The sequence below is a fragment of the Triturus cristatus genome, chromosome 10 (assembly GCF_964204655.1).
Source record: "Triturus cristatus chromosome 10, aTriCri1.1, whole genome shotgun sequence".
Lineage (NCBI taxonomy): Eukaryota > Metazoa > Chordata > Amphibia > Caudata > Salamandridae > Triturus > Triturus cristatus.
In genome coordinates, this window is record NC_140593.1 from 321,988,926 (window position 1) to 322,001,808 (window position 12,883).

The window sequence follows — 12,883 nt, forward strand, 5'->3', positions numbered from 1 at the left end:
ATATGGTGAGCACTTTGGCCGCTTTGATGTCCTCAGTGGCCGCGCGGCTCACTGAGGACATCAAAGCGGCTGCGAAAGTGATCAGGCAGTGCTTTTCAGGCTGCCAAATGGTGCGCGCGCCTGGCGCACATGCACTGTATTTGGAGGCCTGAAAAGCACAGTTTGCACTTCCAGATCCCCCTTTTACAAAAGCTCTCGCGAGAGCAGCGCTAAAGCGCTGTCTCAGGCAAGACCTAAAAAAGGAAACACTGGTTTTCTCATAAATGTAATTTTTGTAACAGTATCTGGGAAGAGCAGAATCCACTGTGCAAAACCTTATTTTTTAAATCTAGAGGCATACACCCACACACTTCCCTTGGCACGCTTTCTATGGTCTGCCTAGACAGATCAGCTTTCGCCTGACAATTATATGAGCTTCACCGCAGAAGGGCTTTGTCTCCACCCACATATTTGGAGCCAGGAGTACATGTTTTGATTGGGCAGAAGTTGGGTGCTTCCAACATAAGTGCTTCTCTCCAAGCAGTTGTGATCATTTTGTTTATTTATCCAGCTAACTGAGCTTAAACCTTCGGAATAGTGTCTTAGATAACTAGATAATATATGGTGTTTGTCTTTCTCTGACAGTAGTGCATATGGGAGGATGCCAGTCAATAAGCTACATGGGATTTTGTGTCTGGCTTGACAATGCAACTGTCACTTGGCCTTTTAACCTACACCAATGTTATTCTACAGTTCTTTCCTTCCACAGAAATACATATTCATTGCCCTGTTATTTACTTGTGATGCTTAACATTACCATACAACATTCATTTAAAGTCAGACCTATTGGCATTGCCAATGAACGTTATTTAAATGAAGCACATTGCATTGCAGAAGATGTCAAGTGTCCACACTGGAAATGAATGGGAATTCAGGGCGGTAACAGCTGCCTCAGTGTCCCATGAGTAGATGTGATAGTGACCCAAAGGCCTCCAGCTCCCCATTCTTGTGTGAAAAGAGCAGCTGAGAGTGTCCTGCTGTCCCGTTTTGTCGGTGAAGGAGGGCTGGCATTTGCTCATTCATTTCTCCCAAGAATACCTGACAAAATTTGTGCTGGATTCAAATTTTCCCATAAATATTATTTATTGTTTTTGTTCATTATTGTATTTCTGCTCCATGGAGTAGTTCATCAGGAGTAGCCAACAAATAGGGCATCTTCTCCTGCAACTAGGAGTACATTTCAATTGCTCCCTAAGGACAAATCTAGAATTTAGGGACCGTTTCGGGCACTTGATGTTCACTGGGTAAGCCGGCTTCCTCCCTAGGCCGCTTCTAGCACAAGAGCCTGCAAAAGAGCCCCTTCCACATTACATTTACAGGCACAAAACCTAAAAAGAAGGCGGATCACTGACCACAACAATAAACTGAAGAAATACATATTTTATATTACACTGAATCAAAAACTTACGAAGCACTGTCCATTCACACATGGGTTGTGGAGTTGGCAGATATCGCTCACTGGAACGCAGCCATTCGGTCCAAATCCATTTCCAGTAAGCCCAGGTAGACAGACACAGGCAGGTACTGGATTTCCTATTGGACATTTGCAAAAATAAGTGGTATGTGACTATGTGACCTGATATCCAATGTTCTGATAAAGAAATACTCCTAAATATGAAATCAAAACCTTTGCACTTTTAATATGTAGTCTCATCTACGCATGGGGTGCATGCTTGCCACTCATGTACAATGCACAGCATCACATTTACAAAACGTGGCATTAACATTAAAGATGAAAATGTATTTGGATGCTGAATATGGTTTATTTCGTATGGTGAAATCATAGTGCTCGATTTTAATTTATAATATCAAATGTGAGTATTATTAAAACACCTGTTGCATTTTAAATTTTCCTTAAGTATTTTCTGCAAAACTCCAAAAGAAACATTTTGCTGCTTCATATTTCTGAGTGTGTTTACATTTCTACAAATTCCGTCGCTGAATAATTGTGAATCGTTTCCCTGACAGAAAAGTGGATAGTGTTCGAAAGAGGTGTGCATAAACATTCACTTCTGTACCCAGTCACTTAATAATTACAACATAATAGATATCATTCTCTTATCACACTGTGTGGGTAACATGTTCTGCTGCACACCTTGAAAACCGTGGCCTGTGGCGTCTGAATTAATGTATTTGATCAATATTTTTTGGCCAAGTGATAGCTGTTCTTCCATTCTTTTTATGTCTCGCTTAGACATAGATACAGCAGTCTCACGAGCCTTGAGTATACTAAAGAAAATCCAGAAGGCAAGAAGGAAGGGAAGATAGACAGATAGATAGACAGACAGACAGACAGAGAGACAGACAGACAGACAGATCGATCGATATAGATAGACAGGCAGACAGGCAGACAGACAGACAGACAGACAGACAGATAGACAGATAGACAGATAGACAGATAGATAGATAGATAGATAAACAGACAGACAGATATAGATAGATAGATAGATAGATAGATAGATAGATAGATAGATAGATAGATAGATAGATAGATAGATAGATAGATAGATAGATAGATAGATAGATAGACAGACAGACAGACAGACAGACAGACAGACAGAGATAGATAGACAGACAGACAGACAGACAGACAGACAGAGAGATAGATAGATAGATAGATAGATAGATAGATAGATAGATAGATAGATAGATAGATAGATAGATAGATAGATAGATAGATAGATAGATAGATAGATAGATAGATAGATAGATAGATAGATAGATAGTCCACTTCAACCACTGTGTGTCTGTGTCTTCATTGATAGTGACGACACATTGCTTCCGGATATCCACTTAAAAGAAGTCCTCCTGCTACTGCTACTGCTAGTGAACCAATGTTTGTTATGGTTTCTCCTTTCATTTCATTTTTAGGTCTCGGGACCATCCGGTCGGCAGACCGGAAGTCCGGAGATTTAATGACTTGGGAGAAGAGGGGCTTGAACACGCCCCTCTTCTGCCCTGTTCTCCATTGGCTGGCCTCGTAAATGCTGGCCAGCCATTGGAGAAGAGGTCCAGTCACTCCAATCATGCCCCGTCCTTTTCGGATCGGGGGGCGTGTTTTTTGCGAAAAGTCTCAAGGAGGAGACATTTGCAAAACACGCCCCCGAATCCGAAAAGGACGCTGCCTTGGTCGTGTGCTCGTCCGCTCCCCCTTCGTCCGTTGCTTGTTCATTTTGCAAAGCTGAGGTTGATTGAAACGATGGCTGTTGGGAAGATCCACAGAGCACAATTTTTATGCATACTAGCCATTGCTTTCTCATGGCTGCGAGACTTATGCCGGGGTTAAATGCTTTGAAGAAATCTACCTGCTGTGGGCTTCGAGTAACGTTCGCGTTAAAGCGATATTTCAAAGTTGAAGGCCCGCTTGTCTCTTGGGGGGTGGTAGGGGTGTCTTGGACAAGTGGTATTCATAATGTACGTGACTGGAAAGATGTGATGCACTTTCTCGCAGGATCGAGCCTACTTGAATTGTGGGGGGCATTGGGCCATGTTTGCACGCTTCTGCAGCATGCTCGTGTTTTCAGCAGTTTGTTAAAGTACTGTTTCGCTAAGAAAGTGTACTGAGGACGTACTTTGTTTCCGTTTTTACAGATTACCTGAAAGAGTAACATGTGGACGGCTGGGAAAAACCAGAGGCAGTTGCACATTGCAGCTTAATGTGATTGCAATCCTTTTTATTTTTACTGGCCCGTTACCGACGATTTATACTTCGATGTGTTAGAGGATGGGCTCTATAATAACTGGTAGGTACCTCCTATGCGTAAAGGTATGACATAGGAACGGGAAACGCTATGTAGAGCTATGGTATTCTTAAGCGGAAATAATTCTCTTGATGCCACTAGTTGAGTGGTCTAATTATTGGCGACGTAAGAAATCCAGACTACCTTTGTCCATGCTGATCACATTTGATACTTGGACAGCATTTGATTAATAGACTAACATAATGCCCATTTATAAACCACACCAGCAAATCTAGCCTTGAGCACCTCTATATGGTAAATTGCCAGTAAGGAAGGGGTTTATTTGGGAACTTCTACACTACACTTGCATACATATTTATGTCCAATGTTCTGAGAGATTGAGTTGCTCACACTTTAACACGCATTGCAGCCTTTTGGGAATAATCCTTGCTATCGGCATTAACATATAAAATGTATTATACAGAATACCTCTAAATAAAGCGTTTGGCTAACCTAAATCGTGTCCTTCTTTATTAACCAATGACTAAGCATTTAGCTTTGAAGACGGATCACTGCCACCCTAGACTTCAGCGGAAGTTGCAGCTTTAGTGTCTGGGTCATGTACAAAAGCTCGTAGGTTGGGGCTTTGGTTTCATTTAAACATTTTTGGGTTTACGGGGTTTGGACCGGAAATTGCTGGACATAATCCTCTGATAAAGCCCTTGCCTGGGCCATCGCTAAACACGAACGTGACTCCCACCGGTTGCAGCTCTGCAGAACCCCCTCATGGCATCCATTGCATGTCTGTGGCAGTTAACCTGTATTTGAAGTAATCTCACCACAGCTGGGAGGCGCACTTCCCCATGGGGTTTTGGTTGTTGGCCCGGAATATGGGTTCCCCAAGCTCCATATACGTGTCTGATTTCGGACCCTGGACCTCGATCTAAGACGGGCTCGCGTCTTACTCTGCTAAGACAGGAGGCTGCCCCCTAGCGCATACTGTTTCCATGCACTCCTTATTGGGGTTGATCAAATCGTCTCTACATGTGTGCTTTCTACCATATTGGGCTAGTTTTGCACCTGGTGATGTGTCACGTGGAATCTTCCTCCGTCATGCTGCCCCCCACACCCCAAAGGTGGCACATTGCTGATTTCCTGTACGATCTGTTTTCTTGTCCTCTCCTAGCGAAGGTGCTGTAGTCCCAAATGTTCCTTTGTGTTGGAGACCAACTTTTCTGACCACTGGGCTTCTGGTTGGCCCTGAAAAGGAACCCACTGGTCCAGAATGTATTTGTATACTGTTCAGCTTGAACTGATGCCCACCCTGCACACGGGTGGGGTGGAATGTTCAGTACGCCAGACACCCTTGTCCAATTGTAGGCTGCACATAATCCCATCTACACATCATTCTGGGATGGCTGTAAATGGCACCATTTGCTCCTTACCCCCTGGGAGCCTCGCTTTCACCCCTTGCTGACATACCTGCTGGCACATTTCCCCCCTGGATTGGCTCCAGAGGTCTGGACTCTCGTGCTCTGCCCTAATCCTGGTACAGTGTGAATCTATGTAGAAAACTCAGGTTTTCTTCCTCCGGAATTCCATTCCTGTCTTCAGTCCTGACGCGTTTTTAGGTCTCGGGACCATCCGGTCGGCAGACCGGAAGTCCGGAGATTTAATGACTTGGGAGAAGAGGGGCTTGAACACGCCCCTCTTCTGCCCTGTTCTCCATTGGCTGGCCTCGTAAATGCTGGCCAGCCATTGGAGAAGAGGTCCCGTCACTCCAATCATGCCCCGTCCTTTTCGGATCGGGGGGCGTGTTTTTTGCGAAAAGTCTCAAGGAGGAGACATTTGCAAAACACGCCCCCGAATCCGAAAAGAACGCTGCCTTGGTCGTGTGCTCGTCCGCTCCCCCTTCGTCCGTTGCTTGTTCATTTTGCAAAGGTTTTATCTAATGATACAATAAAGTCTTTTATACCTCGTTCTTTGTACATCTCACTCCAAGTGTTTCAGTTTTGGGCTCTGTTATGTTCTGTAAGGAACAGGCACCGTTTACCACGAAAGAGTGACGTGCATGTTTAACAAATGGAGACGAAACATTCCCGATAATATACGAGGCGTAAGCAAAACATGTGCTCCAATAACCATGAGAAAAATGTTAAGCAGTTTCTCACCTAAGGCAGTGTCTATGTAACCCTAGCCTTAATCAGCCACAAAAAGCCACCATTTGACAGGAAAACATGTTGTGTCCTGTTCGGGACGTTGCAAGCAGCTGCGGTTAATATCGCACAATGTTTACTGCAGGGTTAGAGCAATAAATGAGCGAAAAACCATTCTGGTGGATGGGCAGCAGAATACAAATATGTCCTCGTGTTTCTTCACATCAGGCCCCTTCATCTGCAGTTTTCACCACAGCATCAAGGCACGAACGTGCTATGTTTTGTTATTTGTTGCTTTAAATGCACCCAGCGTAGCTGTTAAGCTTATGAGGCGGTCAGCCGAGATGCACTGTAAGTGAAGCTCCCCGCTTCCTATATTGAATTGATTTTGTGCATTGCAGGCTGCTTGCAGGCTGCTTGGGTGTTCACTTCAGGTCATGGTGGGCGGTTAAGTATTATCTCGGGTCATAGTTAAGCTAAGCTGTGCAAAGCACCGCAGGGGCACATGGAATCTCGAGGTCAATGGTACAGAGCAGTTTCTAAGCAGAAGTCTTTTTAGTTCTTTCAGATATGTTCAGCAGAATAGATCTTCTACCCAGTTCTGTAGATCTGGTCCGTTCCCCTCAAAAAAAGAATTCATGGATTCCGTTTCTGGTTTGATCTTTTCCCTACAAGGGTGAGCAGAGATTCAGCAAGTAAAAATGTTTTATCCATTCCGGGAACCTTTGGTGTCTTCTTTGGCCAAACCAGCAGGCCGAAGTCTTTGTCTTAGAGTTGTTGTCTCTTAGGTCTCACCTTCACCTGCTGGGCCTGCTTGCAGCCAGCGCACAGATGTTTTTCCTTGGACTGCCTCTTGAAGGCCAGGTAGTGCTCTTGGCTTTGTAGTGTGTTCCAAAGCGAGGGGGAAAGCTAAGGGCACATTCGAGGACATGCTTGAAAATGAGACAAGTATCATTACTGCCAGTTGATTAGGTATTGAAAATGAGACTGCTTGCGATCCGCACCATAAGCAATTTCTATTTGAATCTCAAACCTCTACACAAAGATACAGAAACAAGTATACATGAACAAATGCGCAAGTTATGACATATTTGATTCATTTCACAAACAAAAGTCGAAGTATTAATGGGGAGATTGAAGCTTTTCAAAATGTGGTTTTATTTGTAAAAGTCGGAGCGATGTGCTAGACCTTTTGTCTTAATTTGCTCTTCATGCATGGTCTTTTATTGTCCGTGCATACCAGTGCTTCAGCTGAGGCCACCTATCGTCCATACTAGATTCTGTTTGCTGTACTTCCCCACAAATCAAGCAAAGGATACCAACTCCATTTTAGCCTCTATTTTTAAATGTCTTCACATTTACAGATGGGTTTTAACATTTTCAGTTAGGCAGTTTTAGTTTTTATGTATATATACTTTTATTGATCTACTATTATTATTTAATTTTCTAAACAGTCACATAACCCCTCGTTAGGCATAAGATCTGCTGACGGGGAACTCTGGTCGGGAAACTCATGACATGCATGTCTTGCCCTAGGGAAACGCACCAAGTCTATCAGAACGGTTCAAATAAGGAGAAGGTTGGCACAGGACACTACACCAGACTCAGCCGCTGGGTACATCCCACTAAGACACCCCTAACAGCTGGTGGGAATGGCATCTATCTATGTTTCAAGCTGGCTTTGTATCCATTGTAAAATTGGAGCTCCTTTCAAGAGCAAGAACCCTGCTCCCAGAATATTCTAACTCGGGTAGATATATTCGTCTCGTTGGAAGCCATTAGATGATGGTTTGCCTTAAGTGTCACAAGGGGTATTTCATTTTTGTTTGCATGAGGGTTTTAGCCAGCAAGTTTCAGTCTTGAAAATACACCCTTTTAAGAATTGACCACTGAAGTGTAGAACACTCATGATAAATGGTGCGGCACTTATTGGGCAGCCAGTTGGTGCTGCTTGTATGTATATTCATAAAGTCTAATTTTGCTCTTTACATACCAATGTATTCTGTATTTGTTAAGATAATCCACATACAATTGATACAACCTTCCTTTTTCTCTTTCATTAAATAGTTAGACTAGATTAAATTATATGGTACAGTACACTCCGCTTTGGGTCGGCCGCTGTCATAGCAGACGTTTTTAGGGTCCAATTCTCAAAAATAAGTCTTCTAAGTGTCATGTAGCTGTGCAAAAATGAATATTTGTGGAATCCCATATCTGATATAATTGTTGTTCCTTTACGGCAGAGTGAAATCCTCATCTATTGCAGGTTTCCACATTTGCAAATGTTGGTGCAGTGAAGGGAACATGAGTGGCCAGAAAGCAGTGAACACCTGATCAGTAGTAACTTATTGGTTCACCGCCATTCCATCATCACACCAGTTTGATTACCTAACATTGGTGCAAAAAAAGCCTGACCTTAGCAAGCGTGTACATTGAGAGTGAAAAACATCTAGGGATCTCGATATTTTATAGGGGTGTAGAGGTAGGGGATTCTCGGACCGAATGAATTGCAAAAGCTTAATAAGTGGTTATCTGTAGCTAATGTGATATATGCAGAGATAGCATACTTTAATTTTCTAATATTGAGATGTTTAACATTTTCTACCTATGACTAGATAAAAATACACCCTCAAAATGTAAATAAAAATAAAAAAATACGAAATGTAGCCTGTTGCTAAGATAATGGAATCGCTATTCATTGATTGGGTGTATTTGGATACAGCCCCAGGAAGTTTAGCAAGGATTGGGATATTTGCTGCTGTTTCCTTAATTTTTTTTCTGTCCAAGAAACCTCTGGTCGGGCTTCATTTAAAAAACAAGTTCATGTGTTTCCTTCCCCTCAGCCCACCAGTGCAACTCATTGTCACAAGTTGCAAATTAAAATCTAAAGCCTGAGGATAGGAATGACCACCAAAGGCCTGAAATCACCACGATCATCAGATTTGTGAGAATATATTTTTATGACCTACTTTTTAGGTCTCGGCTCGAAGGCTGCGCTTGCACAGTCTCGCTCCGAGATTTAATGTTAGGAGTGGGGCTTTAACCCGCCCCTTTTTTTTTTACCTCTTCTCCATTGGCTGGCCTCTGAAATACTGGTCAGCCATTGGAGAAGAGCATTGTCTCTCCAAACAAGCCCCGTCTTTTTCGGATTCGGGGGCGTGTTTTTAACTTTCTTTCTCTCCTCTGGAATGTAAACATTCCAGCCAATGGCAAGAGGAGAGAAAGAAAAACACGCCCCCGAATCCGAAAACGCCGCTGCGTTTCTCCGAGGCATTTCTGCTTGACCTCGGAGAAAGGCGGTGGTGTTCATGGCGTATCAGGCTCTCCAGCCCCTGAGGTCGTGTTGCCAAAACATGTCTGTGCTGTGTGCTACGAGGCCAACCCATAGGAGTCGATGAGGTGAGCCATGTCTTTAAGGGAGACAGACGTCTGTACCGCGGGCAGCCCCATAGAAGATTAACGAGCGAGCCTTGTCTAGAAGTATGCCATCTGCCGGGAAGACCGCCTTGTGTCGGTCAATGGAGGTTAGCCATGACAGACCCCGGAAGTCATGGACCTCAAAGGACCATACATACTATGTTTTCCAGTAGTGTTGCAGCTACTCGTTGTTTTGATTACATTGTGCACGCGCTTTTCAGGAAGTCTACTGTACTTTTTAATTTCACAACTTCTTACCGGAGCCGATTTAACTAACTTGTTGTTTCTGTGTGAAGCTTCGCGTACAAATACAGCCATCCTACATCTTTTCTACAGCGGTGTTGAACTGCCGTGAAAAGTCTGGGGAGGTTAGTCTTGCTAAAGTGCATTTTCAGGTTGGAATACTAACAATGGTGATGTGCTTTGCCAGGAGTGACAACAGAGCCTACCTTGCACCCTCTTTCCGAGTGTGTGTCTCCTCTCACCCCCCCCCTTCTCTCTTACCCAGCACGGCTCGCAGGTGCTTCAGGCGGGTCAAGACGTCCTTCTTCGGGTCCAGAACTTTCTGTGTAGATTTCTTGAGGTCTCCATGGTTCCTCCTGGAGAATATTCTGCAAGGAGAAGGTGGCTTGGGGCAGGAGGCGCCCCCGAGGGGCTGCAGGTGCTGTGGGTGAGGGAACACACACCTGCACTTAGACGCTGCCTCCTCCGCCGTGACTGTGTGGAGCTCCCTGGCTGCCCTCCCCTCTATGCCCACTTACTGTCACTGCGCCCGCTCTCAGTTTCCAAAACACAAAGGAATGACTATCCGCAGTGGTTGTCCGGTAGTGCAACTTCGGCAGCCATTTTGGAATGTCAGTCCTGACCGCTGACCAGCCATCTAAGAGCCGGTCTCCCTTTCAAAGCGAGGCTGCCTGCGCGGGCTATTACCCTCAATTACCAGTTGCTGTCCACTCTTCCTAGCTGCGGGGTTGAACTCTGAGCACCTCCCTTTGAAGTCACGATCCTTTTATCTGTGGCCAGACTCAGGAATTTAAGAAGAACCGTCATACTGATGCTCAGAACAGTTTGTGGTTACTGCAGTGCTTAATTTATGAAAAAAATATATATAGAAGTAAAAAACATATAAGTGCCAGGGCAGCTTGCGCCACACATTGCGGCTCTGTGGGTGGCTCTATGTGTGTGTGAGGCTCTATGTGTGTGTGTGTGTGTATGTGTGTGGCTGGCTTTTTTTTGTAGGTGGCTCTATGCGTGGGTGGCTCTATTTGTGTGTGGGTTGCTCTATGTGAATAGCTCTGTGTAGGTGGCTCTGTGTGTGTGGGTGGCTCTGTGTGTGTGGGTGGCTTTGTGTGTGTGGGTGGCTCTGTGTGTGTGGGTGGCTTTGTGTGTGTGGCTCTGTGTGTGGGTGCAAATGCAATAGGTCTCGCATTTGAGAGAGATTAAGCTATTGACATTGTAAATAACAATGCCGTTTCTTTAAATGTTTTAAAAACAAAAACAATGTCATGAGCAATGCCAATAGCTCTAACTTTAACAATGCCGAGACCATTGCATTGTAAATGCTTGTTTTCTATTTATGTTTGTGATGTGCTATGGGGTACTTGTTTTTCTTTCCTGCAAATCACCACATATCCAAGCCACATATGGATGGCATCATTTTTACTCTGTATTACTTTAAATATCTATTACCTATGTTCGCAAAAAATAACCAGATACATTTAAAAAGTAATCACAGGTTGGCTTAAACTAAATAAATAAGGTCACCATCTTGCCTGTGGCCAGACCAGTTTCTTTACTGATGCGTGTTTTAACTGTCCAATCCCACAAATGTTGGCATCGTGTTCAATATTTGAGTTAAACTTCTCCGCACCTTTTTCATGATTAGAAACGAGGTAGAAATGACATGCAGAGATGGTGAACAATTTACACTCAACCCGGTTTCTGCATGAGCAATTTCCACCAGTTCATACAGTAGCAAATTATGCATGTGAAACTTTGTGATAGGGAAATATTTTGCACAAAAATAGTTGCATACTCCTTCAAGCATGTTAATTCTCATTAACTGTATTTAACTTGTTATATTGTGCCAAAACTGACCGTGTACAAGTGAGATGGTTGTACCACCAGGTTTTTCTATGGAAGTCAGAATGAGGCTGTCTCCTTTGAGAACAGAGCTGCATGTGCTCTAATGACGCCCGCTACTACTTCTGTAAGCAGAAGGACTGCACACCATCTTTAAAGCGGTCAGAGCTGACAGCCAGAAGAGAATCATGCGACTGGTAGGAGCTTTTGGCATGTGGAGGCCAGCATTGACACATGGTGGCGACACATCAGCAGGTGAGACTGTGAAAGGGCATGAGAAGCAGTATCTGAGCATGTGTAGTGGAATCCCGCCACAAAACTAGCTTGGACATCTTAGAGGAGTGAGGTACTATCACCACATGTGAGCAGTAATAAACGAGAGAATTTAAAACAAATAAAAAGCTGGACTTCAAGTCAAAAAGTTTTACATTTCAGTTACTGACAAGCTGGTGTCCCCTGATAAAATGAGGGTATCTGTTAAAATTAAAATCTTGCATCTAGGGGCAAAATTTAATTTTTTTATTTTTACAAAATTACAACTTTTCTGGGGAATCATGAAATGTTTTACAAAAAAGAAAAGCTGATATTTTAGAGTAAAACAGGTGTGCTTTTTGAGCACGCCAAGCTGATGTTTAGGGATAAAATACGTTTATTTATTAAAAATGAAAAATTGGTATTTTAAGGTTAAGTTTATTTTCGAAAAATGACTTTCATAATGAAGTGGACACCGCGCTCCCAAGGTGGTCCTTTCCTAGCAAGTTATATATATATCCACATGCAACCTGTTCCTCAGTTTCACCTTCAGTCTGAGTGAGACAGGAGAGGATGAACAACCTCCTACAACTAACAATTTGCAGACAAGAGGCTGTCCTTAAGACATGTAGTCTCAGTCAGAGAGTAAACTAAACACTCAAGAGTGAGTGTACCTGTATGTGGATTAGGGGTGGGCATAACTTGTGTAATTCCATGTAGAATAATCACATGGAATCACCTTAGCATTTTGCAAGATTATGCTTGACTTACTTGAGAAGAGCAATTCTGCGCCTAATGTCTAAAATAAACGCAAGGATGCATTTTGTGCAAGGAAATAGTGCTAAATGCAACAGAACATGAATAGCGAGCATGAGCAGCCTCTTGTGCTTGCTAAATGTGCTCTTGGGGTAGAATTTTCCCCCAATTTACTACTGCCTTTCAGACGCGAGGATACATTTTGCACCAAGAAACAGTGCGAAATGCAGCAGAGCTCATATAGCGAGCTCGCTAAACATGCTTTCGCAGAAGGATTCCCCCTCCAAATTACTCCTAATTTCAGGTGTAATCACTTCAATATCAGAAATTCTGCGTCACAGAGAAATGCAGGATTACTGAATTTTCACTGATTACTCAGGAGCAATCAAATTTCTGCCCGGTTTTAATTTAGATTACACATGTGTGAATCTAGGGAATTGGGATACATACAAATATAGATTCTCCAGAAATGGTTAGCAAGAAGAAAGAGACTCATCATGA

The 12,883-nt window shown here is 43.4% G+C and overlaps 1 protein-coding gene across 1 annotated transcript in view; it reads right to left on the reverse strand.

Annotated features, from left to right (window-relative positions):
* Positions 1-12,883, reverse strand: part of CUBN (cubilin) — a 1,289,359-nt gene that overhangs the window by 1,158,951 nt on the left and 117,525 nt on the right. The window contains exon 11 of the mRNA XM_085631507.1: positions 1,448-1,572. Within this exon, the coding sequence (XP_085487633.1) occupies positions 1,448-1,572 (125 nt within the window). The remainder of the gene's footprint in view (positions 1-1,447; positions 1,573-12,883) is intronic.